This window comes from Rana temporaria, chromosome 12, assembly GCF_905171775.1.
Source record: "Rana temporaria chromosome 12, aRanTem1.1, whole genome shotgun sequence".
NCBI classification, from domain to species: domain Eukaryota; kingdom Metazoa; phylum Chordata; class Amphibia; order Anura; family Ranidae; genus Rana; species Rana temporaria.
Window position 1 is genome coordinate 33958133 of NC_053500.1, and position 21087 is coordinate 33979219.

General features: G+C 48.5%; 1 protein-coding gene across 2 annotated transcripts in view; it reads right to left on the reverse strand.

The window, feature by feature from the left end:
- The window catches only part of G6PC3 (glucose-6-phosphatase catalytic subunit 3), a 47363-nt gene that overhangs the window by 920 nt on the left and 25356 nt on the right, over positions 1-21087 (reverse strand). For both annotated transcript variants that reach the window (XM_040329999.1, XM_040330000.1), the window contains exons 4-7: positions 14586-14686; positions 6047-6125; positions 4142-4260; positions 1805-1946 (exon numbers count right to left, since the gene is read on the reverse strand). In XM_040329999.1, the coding sequence (XP_040185933.1) occupies positions 1805-1946; positions 4142-4260; positions 6047-6125; positions 14586-14686 (441 nt within the window). The remainder of the gene's footprint in view (positions 1-1804; positions 1947-4141; positions 4261-6046; positions 6126-14585; positions 14687-21087) is intronic.

The following is a 21087-nucleotide window of genomic DNA, read 5'->3' on the forward strand; positions in this document are numbered from 1 at the left end:
TCCATTGAGATGCATGGGGAGCGTTTTAATAGCGCTATTTTTACCGCGAAAACGACGCAAAAACGCACCAGTGTGAAAGGGCTCTTAACTGGGTGACAAAGCTGTTCACTCTGCAGCAAAATCACACAGCGCCATTGTCACCCTGTGGACAGGGCAGTCTTAGGTAAGCCATAGATTATGCAATTTTCTTTTCGTCAACCATGAGTTGAAGGAAAGAAAAAACATCTGTGGATTAGCGCCCCCCGAGCCCCCCGTTTACTTACCTGACCCTTCGAAAGTCCCGCGCCGTGAACACGCAGGCTTCTCGGCCGGCATCTCGGCTCATTCACTGGTTGATTGAAAGCAGTGCAGCCATTGGCTCATGCTGTTGTCAATCACATCCAATGACGCGGTGCGGGGCCGAGTGATACAGTGAGCGGCTATAGCTGTCGGCTGTATCACTGGAGCGCTGCCGTAAGAACTAACCACCATGCAAGCTCGCTCGCATGAAGGTGGTTAGTTCTTGCGGGGAGGACCCGAGACAGCCGCCGAGGGACCCCAGGCTACCAGGTTCGGGGCCACTCTGTGCAAAACGAGCTGCACAGTGGAGGTAAGTATAACATGTTTCTTATTTTAAAGAAAAAAAAATTATCTTTAGTGTTCCTTTAACACAGTCAGTGTTGGGGGAATCCCTCCTGCAGAGCTACTGTATCCTGATAGCAGGAGGTTTTCCCGCCATCAGAATACAATGATCACTGTTGGCAGCTATAGCCGCCGGCAGTGATTGCACAAGAAAAGTTCAACAGGCTGATTGTACTGAATTCCATTGATGGACTTCAGTATAACCACCCTGCCATAGATGGATCAAAATTCATCCGGATCCTGCTAAAATGGCCAGCAGGAACTGGCTGAGATTTGAACCGTGTGTGGGCAGACTGAATGTACCAAGTTGATCGACTGGGTGCAACCAGCCTGCTTGATCTACTTGCGATTATCACTAGCGGCTCCTAAAGCCGCTAGCAATAATCACTGTTTTCTCCCAGCAGGTACAGCTTCCTGACACCCCCCCCCCCCCCCCCCCAGGATGGGAGCAGACAATTGCTTGGCAGGAGGGGTTTCCCTGTCAGCACTGACTCTGTTGATGGGGAAATTGTACAAATTTCTTTCCTGCAACCTGTGATTGCAGGAAATAAATGTGCACCTCGTTTGGCCGGCCTTAGTCTCAAAGGAAATTAACACTTCCAGGAGTGTCAGTCTCATGTGCCCCTTTCCCCCATTACTGCTACTGACCTCCATATCACTACGTTGTCCAGTAAATACATCCGCCCTACTGTACTATGGTGCCATTTAGCATGAATGGGGAGAGGGGATAGAGGGAAGTACATTACCATGAGATGAATGCATTACCTTTTGGTGTTTAACAGAAAGTTATCTCAGCACAAAGGTGTGAAGCCAGCCCAGTGTTTTGTACAAGCACTACTATAATGCACCATTCTCTTGTAACCTAGTAACCTCTTTCACTGAGAAATTATCTACGCAATAACAGAATTCCCAAACCCCCCCCAGGAGGATCTTTCACATATATAAGGCCCAATGTGTATCAAAATGCATGCAGTAAAGAGTTTCTTAAAGCCACCATCAGATTCAGGGCCCCATCAGACTTATGTGCTGCAATAACCTTTGGTAAGATGTAACACACACAGTAACACATGGAACTTTGTATGGTAAAATCTAACTGTTTGCTCCAACACTGCTTTGGCTCAATGTGGCCTCAAATCTAGATAATGTAGTGATATCAGCAAAGTGTAAGACCGTTAGTACTCACCAAGAAAGGTCCACCCCAAATGCACTCATTCCCCAATATACAAGAAGAGCCCCGAGCAGCAGGAACAGAGAAGCCAGCGTGTAAAACATAAAACTGCGGTCATGGGGAACGTTATGCTTCAAGATGTATCCCAACAGCACACCTAGGATCAGCAAAATGGATATGTTTAAGGCAAATAACATAATGAAAACATATATTTTTTTAACCATAATTCTGTCTAGGTTATGTGATTGCGGATGTCAGCGGCTAAACATCTGCTGACACCCGTAATTACCCGCCTCCGCAAACATCCGATTTTGCAGACGGAAGAAAACCCTATTTTTTCTTCCGTCTGCGGATCGGAGGAACATGGACACACGGTCCGTGTTCATCCGATCCCCCCATAGGGGAGAGCGGAGAAAAGACAGGGCGGTCCCTGCACAGTGTGCGGGGACCGCCCTGTCAGCCGACAGCTCAGCGGGGATATACGGAGCAATCCCCGCTGAGCTTACGGACACACGTAGGCGGGCCCTAACAGTGTAAATTTGCTGTCCCCTCAAAATAACTCAACACACAGCCATTAATGCCTAAACCGCTGCCAACAAAAGTGAGTACACCCCTAAGTGAAAATGTCCAAGTTGGGCCCAAAGTGTCAATATTTTGTGTGGCCACCATTATTTTCCAGCACTGCCTTAACCCTCTTGGGCATGGAGTTCACCAGAGCTTCACAGGTTGCCACTGGAGTCCTCTTCCCTCTCCTCCATGATGGCATCACAGAGCTGGTGGATGTTAGAGACCTTGTGCTCCTCCACCTTCCATTTGAGGATGTCCCACAGATACTCAATAGGGTTTAGGTCTGGAGAAATGCTTGGCCAGTCCATCACCTTTACCCTCAGCTTCTTTAGCAAGGCAGTGGTCATCTTGGAGGTGTGTTTGGGGCCATTATTATGTTGGAATACTGCCCTGCGGCCCAGTCTCCAAAGGGAGGGGATCATGCTCTGCTTCAGTGTGTCACAGTACATGTTGGCATTTATGTTTCCCTCAATGAACTGTAGCTCCCCAGTGCCGGCAGCACTCATGCAGCCCCAGACCATGACACTCCCACCACCATGCTTGACTGTAGGCAAGACACACTTGTCTTTTTACTCCTCACCTGGCTGCCGCCACACACGCTTGATACCAACTGAACCAAATAAGTTTATCTTGGTTTCATCAGACCACAGGACATGGTTCCAGGAATTCATGTTCTTAGTCTGCCGCAAACTGTTTGTGGGCTTTCTTGTGCATCATCTTTAGAAGAGGCATCCTTCTGGGACAACAGCCATGCAGACCAATTTGATGCAGTGTGCGGTATATGGACTGAGCACTGACAGGCTGACCCCCCAACCCTATCAACCTCTGCAGAAATGCTGGCAGCACTCATATGTCTATTTCCCAAAGACAATCTCTGTATATGACGCTGAGCACGGGCACTCAACTTCTTTGGTGGACCATGGCGAGCCCTGTTCTGAGTGGAACCTGTCCTGTTAAACCGCTGTATGGTCTTGGCCACCGTGCTGCAGCTCAGTTTCAGGGTCTTGGCAATCTTCTTATAGCCTAGGCCATCTTTATGTGGAGCAACAATTCTTCTTTTCATGTCCTCAGAGAGTTCTTTGCCATGAGGTGCCATGTCGAACTTCCAGTGACCAGTATGAGAGTGAGAACGATAACACCAAAATTTACCACACCTGCTCCCCACACCTGAGACATTGTAACTAGGGTTGTCCCGATACCGATACCGAGTATTTGCGGGAGTACTTGTATCCTGCATCAAAAGTATCAGTACTTGTACTCGGTCCTAAAAAAGTGGTATCGGGACAACTCTAATTGTAACACTAATGAGTCACGTGACACTGGGGAGGGGAAATGGCTAATTGGGCCCAATTTGGACATTTTCACTTAGGGGGTATACTGTACTAATTTTTGTTGCCAGTGTTTTAGACATTAATGGCTGTGTTGAGTTATTTTGAGGGGATAGCAAATAGTGAGAGCAATAACACCACATTTAACACACCTGCTCCCTATTCACACCTGAGACCTTGTAACACTAACTAACAAAAATGTGAGAGGTGTACTCACTTTTGTGAGATACTGTATCTCGGAAGATTGGGGTGAAAGAACATTGCAGAATTCCCCTGCAACTTCCACTTACCCCAGCTATCTCTGTAGGATTTCCCAGCCCCGGTCACAACTACCTCTGCAAAACTTCCCAGCCGCTCCTTTACAGGAGTTCCCTCTCCTCCCACCTGCCAGAGTTATCTCTACAGAATTTTTATGCCACCTGCCATTCCTATCTCTACACAGCTGCAGATACCTTACCAGAAATAATGCCAGCCAGGACCTGGTGAGGAAAATGTGCCAGGATGAGGAGTCTGGAAACGGCAATTCCTGACATCAGCAAAATGTACAAAAGGAGAGGAACGTAATGCTGAAATCCCCTGTTATAACATAATGGTATTATTGTTACAGGATTTATACAAACATATCTTTATTCCAAATAAGACATGAACATTTGCAGAGCTACACTGACCAAGGAAACTTTAGTATCTGACAATTACATGTGTTAGATTCCTGTGTCTGCATGCTGTGGGGGCAAGGTCCCACTTGCCAGCCACTACATCACAATTATGTCCCCTGCAGAGCTGTAGTGGCACAAAAGGATGGCAGGTGGAACCACAGCACAGTGACTTAAAGGGGTTGTAAACTTATTTTTTTTCCCCTAAATAGCTTCCTTTACCTTAGTGCAGTCCTCCTTCACTTACCTCATCCTTCCATTTTGCTTTTAAATGTCCTTATTTCTTCTGAGAAATCCTCACTTCCTGTTCTTCTGTCTGTAACTACACACAGTAATGCAAGGCTTTCTCCCTGGTGTGGAGTGTTGTGCTCGCCCCCCCCCCCCCCCCCTTGGACTACAAGAGAGTCAGGACGCTCTCTACATTTCAGATAAAGGAGCTGTGTGTTAGTGGGCGTCCTGACTCTCCTGTAGTCCAAGGGAGGGGGCTAGCACGACACTCCACACCAGGGAGAAAGCCTTGCATTACTGTGTGGAGTTACAGACAGAAGAACAGGAAGTGAGGATTTCTCAGAAGAAATAAGGACATTTAAAAGCAAAATGGAAGGATGAGGTAAGTGAAGGAGGACTGCACTAAGGTAAAGGAAAAAAAATTGTACCTTTACAACCCCATACATGTACTTTGTCTCACAAAGGATATATTAGGTATAAATCACAAAGAGAGCAAGTTACAATCTATGGGCCAGAATTAACAAAAGAGATACGATTGTCGTATCTATGCGCCTGATTCATAGAATCAGTTACGCATTGATAGCCCTAAGATCCGACAGGTGTAACTGTGTTACACCGTCGGATCTTAGGCTGCAATTCTAGGCCGGCCGCTAGGTGGCGATTCCATTGCGGTCGGCTGCAAATGGCTAGTTACGCCGATTCACGAACGTCCGCTTTGCCCGTCGATCTAAATTTACGTCGTTTCCGTAGAGATGCGTCGCGTAAAACTAAGCATGCCCTCTAGGTGGTCTAACCAATGTTAAGTATGGCCGTCGTTCCCGCGTCAAATTTTTTAATTTCACGTCGTTTGCGTAAGTCGTCCGTAAATGGCGCTGGACGCCATTTACGTTAACGTCGAAACCAATGACGTCCTTGCGACGTCATTTAGCGCAATGCACGTCGGGAAATGTTAGGGACGGAGCATGCGCGGTACGTTCGGCGCTGGAACGCGAGTAATTTAAATGGTGCCCGCCCCATTTGAATTAGGCGGGCTTGCGCCGAGCGGATTTACGTTACACCGCAGCAAGTTTACAGGTAAGTGCTTTGTGAATCAGGCACTTACGCTGTAAACCTGCGGCGGTGTAACGTAAATGGGATACGTTACGCCGCCGCAGCGTAACGTATTTGTATGTGAATCTGGCCCTATATTACCGGCAGTTAAAATCAATTCAGGGGCTCCAGACCCTGAGATACTGGGCGTGCGCGTCTTCAAGGATAGATGTGACCATAATGCCCATGAGTCTCTGTTTTACCGGATTAAGAAAAGGTTGTCTCTACGCTTAATCAAGGGTTTTATGTTTTTGCCCAGGATTACACTTAAAAAAATGATCCTTTCCTCTTGCATGGGTGATGGTGATGGGTGATACTGTGATTTACTCTTCATTAGCCTATTTTTGTTTCCCCACCCAACGATCATAAAACCATCAAGTAATACCCCTTACCTCTGTGATTTGTTGGTGAAGAACATTACCAATGGCCAGAGAGCGGCTCCTGTAATCATGCAGTGTCCTGAGGGGCTTCCTGAAATGATGAAATGCTTATTTAAAATGTGAACACTGGTAAAGATTCTATAGCAAAGAGGTGCTGTCAATTCAAGCTATTTAATGCAAGCTTTGTTTATTTTTTAAACAGCCCGTTAGCAGCTGTATACAATAAATCCATTTTTTTTTTTAAAACAGTTCAGACTGCAATACTCACCTGCTCTCCTGTGCGGTCTCCCGACAGTAAGGCCCCATGCACACGAGAAGCAAATGCAAACTCATCTAAACACAAGTTTTCAAACGCAAAAACCGGCGTTTAAAACGCCCGTTTTTGACGCGAATTTCGCGGCGTTTTACCGCGATTTACCGCGTTTTACAGCGTTTGCGTTTATAAGCATTTGGTTAAGAAACATCATAAGACCCTCCCTAAGCTCAAAAAACAATATTATTTAACCATTTCAGCTATTTTGTGAGACCAGAGCAGCTGAGAGAGCAGCAGTGTACGTGTATTTAGCGTGTCACTTGCCACGTCACCTGGCCACGTCACCTGCCACGTCACCTGGCCACATCACCTGCCACGTCACCTGGCCATGTCACCTGCCACAAGTTGTGGATTGTCCACTGGCCACGTCACCTGCCACATCAACTGGCCACGTCACCTGCCAAGTTGTGAATTGTCCACTTGCCACATCACCTGGCCACGCCACCTGCCACAAGTTGTGGATTGTCCACTGGCCACGTCACCTGGCTATGTCACCTGCCACGTCACCTGGCCACGTCACCTGCCACAAGTTGTGGATTGTCCACTGGTCATGTCACCTGGCTATGTCACCTGCCACGTCACCTGGCCACGTCACCTGCCACAAGTTGTGGATTGTCCACTGGCCACGCCACCTGCCACGTCAACTGGCCACGTCACCTGCCACAAGTTGTGGATTGTCCACTGGCCACGTCACCTGGCCACGTCACCTGCCACATCACCTGGCCACATCACCTGCCTCAAGTTGTGTATTGTCCACTTGCCACGTCATCTGCCATGTCACCTGGCCACCCCACCTGCCACAAGTTGTGGATTGTCCACTGGCCACGTCACCTGGCCACGTCACCTGCCGCAAGTTGTGGATTGTCCACTTGCCATGTCACCTGGCCACGTCACCTGCCACATCACCTGGCCACGTCACCTGCCACAAGTTGTGGATTGTCCACTGGCCACGTCACCTGCCACGTCAACTGGCCACGTCACCTGCCACATGTTGTGGATTGTCCACTGGCCACGTCACCTGGCCACGTCACCTGCCATGTCACCTGGCCACGTCACCTGCCACATCACCTGGCCACGTCACCTGCCACAAGTTGTGGATTGTCCACTGGCCACGTCACCTGGCCACGTCACCTGCCATGTCACCTGGCCACGTCACCTGCCACGTCACCTGGCCACTTCACCTGCCACAAGTTGTGAATTGTCCACTGGCCACGTCACCTGCCACATAAACTGGCCACGTCACCTGCCAAGTTGTGAATTGTCCACTTGCCACATCACCTGGCCACGCCACCTGCCACAAGTTGTGGATTGTCCACTGGCCACGTCACCTGGCTATGTCACCTGCCACGTCACCTGGCCACGTCACCTGGCCACGTCACCTGCCACAAGTTGTGGATTGTCCACTGGTCATGTCACCTGGCTATGTCACCTGCCACGTCACCTGGCCATGTCACCTGGCCACGTCACCTGGCCACGTCACCTGCCACAAGTTGTGGATTGTCCACTGGCCACGTCACTTGCCACGTCAACTGGCCACGTCACCTGCCACAAGTTGTGGATTGTCCACTGGCCACGTCACCTTGCCACGTCACCTGCCACGTCACCTGGCCACGTCACCTGCCACAAGTTGTGGATTGTCCACTGGCCACGCCACCTGCCACGTCAACTGGCCACGTCACCTGCCACAAGTTGTGGATTGTCCACTGGCCACGTCACCTGCCACATCAACTGGCCACGTCACCTGCCAAGTTGTGAATTGTCCACTTGCCACGTCACCTGGCCACGCCACCTGCCACAAGTTGTGGATTGTCCACTGGCCACGCCACCTGCCACGTCACCTGCCATGTCACCTGGCCACGTCACCTGCCACAAGTTGTGGATTGTCCACTTGCCACGTCACCTGGCCACGCCACCTGCCACAAGTTGTGGATTGTCCACTGGCCACGCCACCTGCCATGTCACCTGCCATGTCACCTGGCCACGTCACCTGCCACAAGTTGTGGATTGTCCACTTGCCATGTCACCTGCCCACGTCACCTGCCACGTCACCTGGCCACGTCACCTGCCACAAGTTGTGGATTGTCCACTTGCCATGTCACCTGGCCACGTCACCTGCCACATCACCTGGCCACGTCACCTGCCACAAGTTGTGGATTGTCCACTGGCCACGTCACCTGCCACGTCAACTGGCCACGTCACCTGCCACATGTTGTGGATTGTCCACTGGCCACGTCACCTGCCATGTCACCTGGCCACGTCACCTGCCACATCACCTGGCCACGTCACCTGCCACAAGTTGTGGATTGTCCACTGGCCACGTCACCTGGCCACGTCACCTGCCATGTCACCTGGCCACGTCACCTGCCACGTCACCTGGCCACTTCACCTGCCACAAGTTGTGAATTGTCCACTGGCCACGTCACCTGCCACATCAACTGGCCACGTCACCTGCCAAGTTGTGAATTGTCCACTTGCCACATCACCTGGCCACGCCACCTGCCACAAGTTGTGGATTGTCCACTGGCCACGTCACCTGGCTATGTCACCTGCCACGTCACCTGGCCACGTCACCTGCCACAAGTTGTGGATTGTCCACTGGTCATGTCACCTGGCTATGTCACCTGCCACGTCACCTGGCCATGTCACCTGGCCACGTCACCTGGCCACGTCACCTGCCACAAGTTGTGGATTGTCCACTGGCCACGTCACCTGCCACGTCAACTGGCCACGTCACCTGCCACAAGTTGTGGATTGTCCACTGGCCACGTCACCTTGCCACGTCACCTGCCACGTCACCTGGCCACGTCACCTGCCACAAGTTGTGGATTGTCCACTGGCCACGCCACCTGCCACGTCAACTGGCCACGTCACCTGCCACAAGTTGTGGATTGTCCACTGGCCACGTCACCTGCCACATCAACTGGCCACGTCACCTGCCAAGTTGTGAATTGTCCACTTGCCACGTCACCTGGCCACGCCACCTGCCACAAGTTGTGGATTGTCCACTGGCCACGCCACCTGCCACGTCACCTGCCATGTCACCTGGCCACGTCACCTGCCACAAGTTGTGGATTGTCCACTTGCCACGTCACCTGGCCACGCCACCTGCCACAAGTTGTGGATTGTCCACTGGCCACGCCACCTGCCATGTCACCTGCCATGTCACCTGGCCACGTCACCTGCCACAAGTTGTGGATTGTCCACTTGCCATGTCACCTGCCCACGTCACCTGCCACGTCACCTGGCCACGTCACCTGCCACAAGTTGTGGATTGTCCACTTGCCATGTCACCTGGCCACATCACCTGCCACGTCACCTGGCCACGTCACCTGCCACAAGTTGTGGATTGTCCTCTGGCCACGTCACCTGCCACATCAACTGGTCATGTCACCTGCCAAGTTGTGAATTGTCCACTTGCCACGTCACCTGGCCACGTCACCTGCCATGTCACCTGGCCACGTCACCTGCCACGTCACCTGGCCACGTCACCTGCCACAAGTTGTGAATTGTCCACTGGCCACGTCACCTGCCACATCAACTGGCCACGTCACCTGCCAAGTTGTGAATTGTCCACTTGCCACATCACCTGGCCACGCCACCTGCCACAAGTTGTGGATTGTCCACTGGCCACGTCACCTGGCTATGTCACCTGCCACGTCACCTGGCCACGTCACCTAGCCACGTCACCTGCCACAAGTTGTGGATTGTCCACTGGTCATGTCACCTGGCTATGTCACCTGCCACGTCACCTGGCCATGTCACCTGGCCACGTCACCTGCCACAAGTTGTGGATTGTCCACTGGCCACGCCACCTGCCATGTCAACTGGCCACGTCACCTGCCACAAGTTGTGGATTGTCCACTGGCCACGTCACCTGGCCACGTCACCTGCCACATCACCTGGTCACATCACCTGCCTCAAGTTGTGTATTGTCCACTTGCCACGTCATCTGCCATGTCACCTGGCCACCCCACCTGCCACAAGTTGTGGATTGTCCACTGGCCACGTCACCTGGCCACGTCACCTGCCGCAAGTTGTGGATTGTCCACTTGCCATGTCACCTGGCCACGTCACCTGCCACATCACCTGGCCACGTCACCTGCCACAAGTTGTGGATTGTCCACTGGCCACGTCACCTGCCACATCAACTGGCCACGTCACCTGCCACAAGTTGTGGATTGTCCACTGGCCACGTCACCTGGCCACGTCACCTGCCATGTCACCTGGCCACGTCACCTGCCACGTCACTTGGCCACGTCACCTGCCACAAGTTGTGGATTGTCTACTGGCCACGTCACCTGGCCACGTCACCTGCCATGTCACCTGGCCACGTCACCTGCCACGTCACCTGGCCACGTCACCTGCCACAAGTTGTGGATTGTCCACTGGCCACATCACCTGGCCACGTCACCTGCCATGTCACCTGGCCACATCACCTGCCACGTCACCTGGCCATGTCACCTGCCACAAGTTGTGGATTGTCCACTGGCCACGTCACCTGCCACAAGTTGTGGATTGTCCACAATGCAATGCAAGCAATTACATTTTTTTATGTTTTTTTTATGGTTTTTCATCATTTGCCATCATTTTTGAGATTTCTAATGTAAAAAAATAGGTCACCTTTAAAAACGCCTATAAACGAAATCACGGCAAAACGCCGGTACCGCGATTTGCCGCGATTTGCGTCTAAAACGCAAAAGCTGAAAGCTTCTGAACCCAAAATTTTGGGTTTGGAAAAACGGCCCTAAACCCAACTGCTTTGAAACGCCAAAAAACGTGATTGTGTGCATGGACACATAGGATAACATTAAATGTGTTCAGGGGCAGTTGAAAAAAATGCCCAAATGCCTCTGAACTCGAGTTTAGCAGCGTCTCGTGTGCATGGGGCCTTAATTCCGTTTAACCACTAGATGTCTTTAATTTAACCACTTAAGGACCCCTTCACGCCAATATACGTCGGCAGAATGGCACATCAACGTACCTGTACGTTGCCCTTTAAGCCCAGCCGTGGGGTCACGGGCGCGTGCACGCGACCCGGTCCGAAGCTCTGTGACCGCAGCCCTCGCGGACCCGGTCGCCGCTGGAGTCCCCCGATCGGTCCCCGGAGCTGAAGAACGGGGAGAGCTGTATGTAAACATAGCTTCCCCGTTCTTCACTGTGCGCTGTCACCGACCGTGTGTTCCCTTATATAGGGAATCACAATCGATGACGTCACACCTACAGCCACACCCCCCTACAGTTAGAAACACAGATGAGGTCATACATAACCCCATCAGCGCCCCCCTTGTGGTTAACTCCCAAACTGCAATTGTCATTTTCACAGTAAACAATGCATTTTTAATGCATTTTTTGCTGTAAAAATGACAATTGTCCCAAAAATGTGTCAAAATTGTCCGAAGTGTCCGCCATAATGTCGCAGTCACGAAAAAAATCGCTGATCACCGCCATTAGTAGTAAAAAAAAAAAAATTATAAAAATGCAATAAAACTATCCCCTATTTTGTAAACGCTATACATTTTGCGCAAACCAACCGATAAACGCTTATTGCGATTTTTTTTTACCAAAAATAGGTAGAAGAATACGTATCGGCCTAAACTGAGGAAAACATTTTTTTTATATATATTTTTGGGGGATATTTATTATAGCAAAAAGTAAAAAATATTGATTTTTTTTCAAAATTGTCGCTCTATTTTTGTTTATAGCGCAAAAACTAAAAACCGCAGATATGATCAAATACCACCAAAATAAAGCTCTATTTGTGGGGGAAAAAAGACGCCGATTTTGTTTGGGAGCCACTTCGCACGACCGCGCAATTGTCAGTTAATTGTCAGTTAAAGCGACGCAGTGCCGAATCGCAAAAAGTGCTCTGGTCTTTGACCAGCAATATGGTCCGGGGGTTAAGTGGTTAATGCAAGCTTTGTTTATTTTTAAACAGCCCGTTAGCAGCTGTATACAATAAATCCATTTTTTTTTTTAAAACAGTTACAACAGTTCAGGCTGCAATACTAACCTGCTTTCCTGTGCGGTCTCAGTTCAACCACTCAACCACTAGATGTCTTTAATTTAATAGGGTCAATTCTCCTCTCTTACATTAAGTAAGATTTTACTAATAAGTTATGTGACCAATTGACAAATATTGATTCTCTCTGGAGCGTCTGGTTTTCTTTTGCATTTAGTGCTGTGTGTAGCTCCATCCGTACAGCCACATCATTTATTCACTGGGAACCACAAGTCCCATCGACCACTGCAGTAAAGGGACTCTGATATCAAGCGTCAGACACAAGGGAGGTGACCTCACATTTGTAGTTCACAGTTTACTTTCTCCAGGCCAATAACAGAGAGTTTATACCTCTGTATGTTCCTGAGGCTGAGATGTACGCCAGTGGTCATCAACCCTGTCCTCAGGTCCCACTAACAGGCCAGGTTTGCAGGATAGCTGAAATACATCACAGGTGATATCATTTGCTGCTCAGTGATTGCAGTATTCCAGTCTGCATCTCCCCAAGGTAATACATAAACCTGGCCTGTTAGTGGGCCCTGAGGGCAGGGTTGATGACCACTGATGTAGACAATGCAGGAGCCTGTGCATGGCACTTGTGACCCACTGATCTGCAGGCTTCAAAAATGTGATAAATGCATTTTTTTTCTGTTTTATTAACGTGGGTGTATTTATTACTGCTTTTTAAAAAAAGGTGACTATGACTTTAAATAAAGCAGCAGCACACTGCATATAAAAAACAATAAAAAAAAATTTGAAACCACACTTGTAGTTAGTAGTAAACAAATGAAAAGCAGTGGAGCAATGTTGTGACGTCATCACGCCAGATCGGCATTGTGTCCCTGAGATCAGGTTAGTGCTGTTTCCTGAATTCTTTTGAGAGTGTTTTAACCACTTGCTTACTGGGCACATATACCCCCCCTTCCTGCCCAGGTGAAATTTCAGCTTTCGGCACTGTCACGCTTTGAATGAAAATTGCGCGGTCGTGCGACGTGGCTCCCAAACAAAATTGACGTCCTTTATTTCCCACATATAGAGCTTTCTTTTGGTGGTATTTGATCACCTCTGCGGTTTTTATTTTTTGCGCTATAAACAAAAAACGAGCGACAATTTTGAAAAAAAAAAAAAAACACAATATTTTTTACTTTTTTCTATAATAAATATACCATTTTTTTTTTTTAAACTATTTTTTTCTCAGCTTAGGCCGATACGTATTCTTCTACATATTTTTGGTAAAAAAAAAAAAAAAAAAATCGCAATAAGCGTATAGTGATTGGTTTGCGCAAAAGTTATAGCGCCTACAAAATAGGGGATAGAATTATGACATTTATTTTTATTCTTTTTTTTTTACTAGTAATGGCGGCGATCTGCGATTTTTGTCAGGACTGCGATAATATGGCAGATACATCGGACACTTTTGACACATTTTTGAGACCATTCACATTTATACAGCGAACAGTGCTATAAATATGCACTGATTACTGTATAAATGTGACTGGCAGGGAAGGGGTTAACACTAGGGGGCGAGGAAGGGGTTAAATGTGTTACCTAGGAGTGATTCTTACGGTAGGGGGAGGGGACTGACTGGGGGAGGCGACCGATCTGTGTCCCTATGTACAAGGGACACAGCATCGGCCTCCTCTCCCTGACAGGACGTGGATCTCTGTGTTTACACACACAGATCCACGTCCTTGGCTGTGTAACGGGCAATCGCGGGTACCTGGCGGACATCGTGGCCGCCAGGCACGCGCATCGGCACCCCAGTGACGCGCACGGGCCGCCCTCGCGCGCCCCCCACTGGCCGGAGGAGCCGAGGACGTCAATAGACGTCCTCCCGGACCTGTAGAGCCACCTTGTGGCCATCATTTGACAATGGCCCGGGCTCCAAGAAGTTAAACCTATTTGTAATGAATTGATCTGCGGAATTACACGATTGGCTTCCTGGCTCTTGCTGTTCGTCCACTGGATTGGATGTCCATACATTGTACGAATCTCAGCTGATCCCTGCTGGACTGGCCGAGATTCGCACCATCTATAGCTGGCTTTAGAGCTTTTATAACAACAAGCACCTTTCAACCACCCTTACTTAGGGGGTCATTCCATTCTGATAAGCCAGGAGTTTGGCCACTGTGGTGATGTCTAGGTGAAGCGGAGAGCACATTTAAATATTTCACTTTTACAGTGTTGCACTTTTTTATGTGGTGGATTAATAAGTGGGTATGTCTGTAAAATGTACTCACCAGGACCAGTTTCACAGGTGGAAGGGAACTGCCTGAGCTTGTGACCGTCAAGTAGGCCAGATTCATGGACCCACCAGAATGGACGCTCTCCAAAGAGAAACCTACAATGTCACAGTGATAAACAAAAGTAAATTTGTCAGCAAATACTTCTATCCAAATATCCCAAGGAACAGGTTCTGATACACCCCCCCAAGCAAAATGATAGGTTATCCTCTCCTCAAAACACAGAGCACCCCACGTCAAAGCTCTCTGTATCTCCGAGAGACAGGTAAAGCTGACACTTTTGATATTATAAGATGCAACAGTGAAGTTACAGAATAATTAGAAAAAGGGTTATTTGTTAAGGACACAATTATTTTAAACTTCAAATGTACTTTTAAAGTGGGAGTAAATGCCCATGCATAATACATAATACAGATACAACCGGCCCTTTTGAGGGCAATCATAATAATGATGTGGCCCACAATGAAATTGAGTTTGACACCCCTGATCTGGGAGATACCGTATTTATCGGCGTATACCGCGCACTTTTTTGCCCTGAAAATCAGGGCAAAATCGTGGAAGGGCGGTATACGCCGATACCCGCTTTTCCGCGCCGAGTTTTGAATACTGCGCCGACATATACCGAGCGCAGTACACTCGGGTATAGTCGGGCAGTCTCTGCTCCTTCCGCACTCACGTCCTGGACGTACAGAATGTCAGCGCGGGTAGCTGAGCATTGCCGACAATACACGAGTGTACTGCGCTCTGTATATGTCGGCGCAGTATTCAAACTCGGCGCGGGAAACGAGCGGGGAGGACGCGAGGACGCCGCAGAAGGACGCCGGACCCAACGAAGAGGACACCCGAAGCCGCAGACGGACGCCGGACCCGACGAAGAGAACACCCGAAGCCGCAGAAGGACGCCGGACCCGACGAAGAGGACACCCGAAGCCGCGAAGGACGCCGGACCCGACGATGGACGCCGCACAAGACACCAAAACTGTAAGTACAAAAAAAACTTTTTTTCCACAGGATTGGGGGCACTTTTAGGGGTGGCCGGTATACGCGGGAGCGCGTTATACCGCGATAAATACGGTATTTACTGTACATGCAGCCGGTGATGTTACGGTTGAATGCGCTCTTAAGGAATGGCTACCTGGGTCGTTCCTTCAGAGTCCTGTGTCATAAATGGCGGCTGCGTAGGAGTGACGTCATTGCAGCTCAGGCCACTCACACAGACAGCGTCTGTGAACCCGAAAAGGAAGACCGAGTGAAGATGGACGCCTTGTCAGCGATGACAGCTCGCCACTGAAAGGCTTCGTTCTATGGTAAGTTTCTCATAATATGCTAGTATGTCAGCTCTGTATTGTATGGCCTACATTTTGTTTTTATTGTTGTATTGTATACTATTTTTATGTACAAATACATTTTATTACATTTTCTACTTTGTCTGGTGTGACCATTGCCCTAAAAGTCCCGGGGGTATTTCTGTACATTTCCCATCCTCTACTCTGTTCCTGACCACAGATTACAGGGTGCCTTGGCGCGGCTCTGTGGCTCACGCATGCGTTTGCAAATGCGTGCGGACAAAACCCCTGTTTTTAACCCATACTGTTACACAGGTTAATTGGTTGTTCTGCGACCTGCTCGGTAAGTAGGCTTGGTTTTTCCCTGGGCATTCCCCAGGTTTTGTTGTTATCTGTTCCTGATCCCACCTCATCCTTAGACCCAATGATTTACAAAAGTTCCCTGGTGTACCCAGTGCAGGCCCCAGCGGCAAGAGCAGGAGGTATGGAGGATCTGAAGTCACCCTCCATCCGCCTACACCAGTGACACCACGTTGCCACATCATGCACTGTGCTTTGGGGAGGGGAGAGCACAAATTATGACAATGGGCTACCATGTGCAACCGCCGCACCCCCTCGTCTCAGCCTTTCCTGGTCTCAGCATTAAGCAGACTCCTGCAGCTGACTTCAGCCCTTCTCTGGTTCTCCTCCAGACCCTGCACTTTCTGCTTCCCAGCTTCACCTTCTTTCCGGCAGCAGCACAAGGTAAGGGGGTGCACTGTGATGTAAGAGAAGGTGGGGGACTCTTGACTTGTGATGGGGGGGTTCTTGACATCTGATGTGTGTGTGTGGTTGGGTGCTCAGTTCATCTAGTCTTTTGCCGCGTACACACGATCGGAGTTTCCGACAACAAAACCGTGGATTTCTTTTTTTCCAACGGACTTGTGTTGCATACTCACGATCACACAAATGTTGTCGGAAATTCCGAACGTCAAGAACATGGTCACGTACAACACGACGACTAGCCAAGAAAAATGAAGTTCAAAGATTCCGAGCATCAAATTGATTCCGAGCATGCGTAGGATTTTTGTACGTCGGAATTGGCTACAGACGATTGGAATTTCCGACAAGAACTTTTGTTGTCGGAAAAATTGAGAACCAGCTCTCAACATTTGTTGTCTGAAATTCCGACACCATTAGCTAGATTCAGGTAGGGGCGCGCAACTTTAAGGTGGCGTAGCGTATCATATTTACGATACGCCGCCTTAAGTCAGAGAGGCGAGTACTGTATTCACAAAGTACTTGCCTCCTAACTTACGGCGGCGTAGCGTAAATGCGGCGGGCGCAAGCGCGCCTAATTCAAAATAGGCTGAGGGGGCGTGTTTTATGATAATTTGGTTTGACCTGGCGTGATTGACTTTTTTTGGAACGGCGCATGCGCTGTCCGCCTACATTTCCCAGTGTTCCTTTTGCGGCTAAGTACGCCGCACGGTCCTATTGATTTCGACGTGGACGTAAATTACGTAAATCCCTATTCACGGACGACTTACGCAAACGACGTAAAATTTTTAAATTTCGATGCGGGAACGGCGGCCATACTTTAACATTACTATTCCAACTATTTGATGGAATATCTTTAGGCCTGATAATGCGTTACGTAAACGGCGTATCTGTACTGCGTCGGCCGGGCGTACGTTCGTGAATAGGCGTATCTAGTGATTTACATATTCTACTCCGACTGCAATGGAAGCGCCACCTAGCGGCCAGCCTAAATATTGCACCCTAAGATAGGACGGCGCAAGCCGTCGTATCTTAGATAGGTTTAAGTGTATCTCTGTTTGAGAATACACTTAAACTTACTGAATCTAGCTACAAATGTCCGATGGAGCATACACACATTCGGAATATCCGACCAAAAGCTCACATCGAACATTTGTTGTCATAAATTCCGATCGGCATTACAGGTACAACCGGCCCTTTGAGGACAATCAAAACGCTGGTGTGGTCCACAATGAAATTGAGTTTGACACCCCTGCTCTAGATGGTGACAAGAATATTTTTTTGAAAATTTCTCATTTGGATTGCTTGGATAGCAAGGTCATTATTGATGGATGCGAACTATCCCTGGTTGGGGGACAATGCTTTTTTTTTTTTGTGATGCAAACCCCTTAAAATAAAGAATAAAAAAGAAAAATTCCCTATTAGGGACAATCATTTCTTTAAAAGTTTGTAAGACACCCAATGATAGAAAAATGCAATGTAATAGCCAGATTCACGTAGGATGGCGCATCTTTAGTTCGGCGTAGCGCATCCCATTTGCACTACGCTGACGTAACATAGTGAGGCAAGGCCAGTATTCACAAAGCACTTGCTCCGTAAGTTACGTCGGCTTAGCGCAAATGGGCCGGCGTAACCCCGCCTAATTCAAAGAAGGCAGGTAGTGGGCGGGCTACATTTAAATTAACCGTGACCCCATGTAAATGAAGGCCGTTCGTACGGCGCATGCACGCGCATGCTCAGAATCACGTCGCAAATACTCAATGCTTTCGACGTGAACGTTACCTACGCCCAGCCCCATTCGCGTACGCTTAAGCAAACGACGTAAAATACGACGGCTGTTCCGTCGTCCATACCTTGCATGGGCTGCGCCATCTTTTTGGTGGTTTATCTTTACGCCGGAAAAACACCTTACGTAAACAGCGTAGCTTACTGCGACGGGCGTACGTACGTTCGTGAATCGGCATATCTTGCGCGCGCATGCTCAGAATCACGTCACAAATACTCAATGCTTTCGACATGAACGTAACCTATGCCCAGCCCCATTCACGTACGCTTACGCAAACGACGTAAAATACGACAGCTGTCGTCCATACCTTGCATGGGCTGTGCCATCTTTTTGGTGGTTTATCTTTACGCCGGAAAAACGCCTTACGTAAACGGCGTAGCTTACTGCGATCGGCGTATCTTGCTCATTTACTTATTTGACGCGTAAATCCACGTACACGCCCCTAGCGGCCAGCGTAAATATGCAGCCAAGATACGACGGCGTAGGAGACTTTCGTCGGTCGTATCTTGGCAACAGTGAGGCGTAGCTCAGTTTAAGAATGCGCGCAAAGATACGACGGCACGCATTCGGACTTACGACGGCGTATCTACTGATACGCCGTTGTAAGTCTCTCTGAATCTGGCTAATAGTGTCTGCATTTTATAATCACATTTGCAAGAAAGGAGATTTAATTCCAGCATTCAGTTGCCTAGGGCAACCAGCTGTTTTGTGATAACCCCCATACTACACACGTATGCAAAACAACATTGCTATTGGCCATCATTCAGTTGTTTATATAAAGACAAATTGTTCCTTCTTGCAGGACAAAGAATTGGCATTGCAAAGGATGTTCGTACTATAATGGAATGCACGATGAAGCAATATCCCCCTGATAAAAGCTGCTCTTCAGGAAATGAAATCGCTTTTATCATTTCTTGCACAGTTTACACAACACGTTGTGTTTTATCACAAATTACACTTTCACAACAATTTTTTTTTCAAGATTCTCCACACCTAACAAGCAACACATCGTTGCATAACCCTTGCTTATCTATGACAATGTGCAGTTCAATCCAATACTTTTATTTATTTATTTTTGTAGGGAAGGGGTCTGAACTTCTGGAAGATTTCTATTGCTGTCTGAGTTACCTGCTGGGGATCACCCTTTAAATCCTGTGCTGGTGACACAACAGTAAATCTCCCCCAAGTGAGGGGAAATCTCAACTTTGCCAACTGTCACAGGTCTTCCTGCTCCATTGACAACTGTCAGTAGTTGGATTTCCTTTCACTTTCTGTCCATGTGACAATGAAGCTGGCTATACACGACTGAAATTTAGTAAGGCTGAAATTCAAGCTGTAGGTGGCCCTATAGACAATTTTCTGCCTGGCTCCCTCGATATTGAAGTTGTCATATGTGGAGGTGCATTGAAAATTGTCAGCTGAACAGTGACTGCGTCTTATCAGATGCAATTCAGAAAGCCATGGGTGCTGTTTTAATACAATGGCCAACAGTGGAGATTCCTGCATCCATGCTGTTTAGTTTGAATATAAAAATCCATTGACTTCTCCAGGTTCAGCCTGCAGGGCTAAACACGAGAATTCTAGACCCCCACAACTACCAGCCAGGGTTGTGGGAAAGAGGTCCTTGTCCAGGGTGGATAAAAATTGATGATTTAAAAAAAAAATACAGGATTTGTCTGATTTAAAGGGGTTGTAAAGGTATATATATATATATATATATATATATATATATATATATATATATATATATATATATTTAAATAACAAACATGTCATAGTTACCTCCACTGTGCAGTTCGTTTTGCACAGAGTGGCACCGATCCTCACCTTCTGGGGTCCCTCGGCGGCTGTCTTGGCTCCTCCCCACAAGAGCCAACCCCCTTCTTGTGAAGCTCTTTTTCAAGGGGGTTAGCTTGCGGGCGTGCTCCCGTGACACAGCTGGCAGCTATAGTCGCCGACTGTATCACTTGGCCCCCACCCGGCGCACTGCGTCATTGATTTGATTGACAGCAGCGGGAGCCAATGGCTGCACTGCTATCAATCTCCAATGACAAGCCGCCTTAAGCTGGGGGAAACCATTGCGAGAACGAGCCCACAGAGTTTCGTGGTTCAGGTAAGTAAAACTGGGGGGGAGGGGGTTCTGGGGGGCCCGAGAGTGCAAGGTGGCACGAGGCTTTACAATCCCTTTAAATCAGATTTTTTTGATTTTTTGATACCACCAAGAATACGTCCTTACATTTAAAGAGCACCTGTCATTTCAGAGCCATCATGGCAGCGCCTGTAAGCGGGCATCCACTTACCTGCTGCCGCCACGTCCCTCACAGTTGACAGTTGCTCTTTAAAAATTATGATTTAAAATCGAGTTGATTTAAATCAAGCCTTTTTATTAGTGATTTAAATTGACTTGATTTAAATCAAATCCACCCTGTCCTTGTCCCCCTTCAACATGGTGTTGAGTGGCCGGCATGCTGCATTCTGAACACAGGAGGTTGCCCACTTGGCACAGATGCCATTCAGAGAGTGCTTTGCATTTTCTAAAAGAATGAAAAGCATCCCTGATTGGATGAGGTGGAGGATGTGATGTCACAGCCCCGCCTTTTCACCTCGCCAAATCAGAGAACACTTTGCATTTATTCAGAGACTGCAAAGCATTCTCAAAATAGCACTG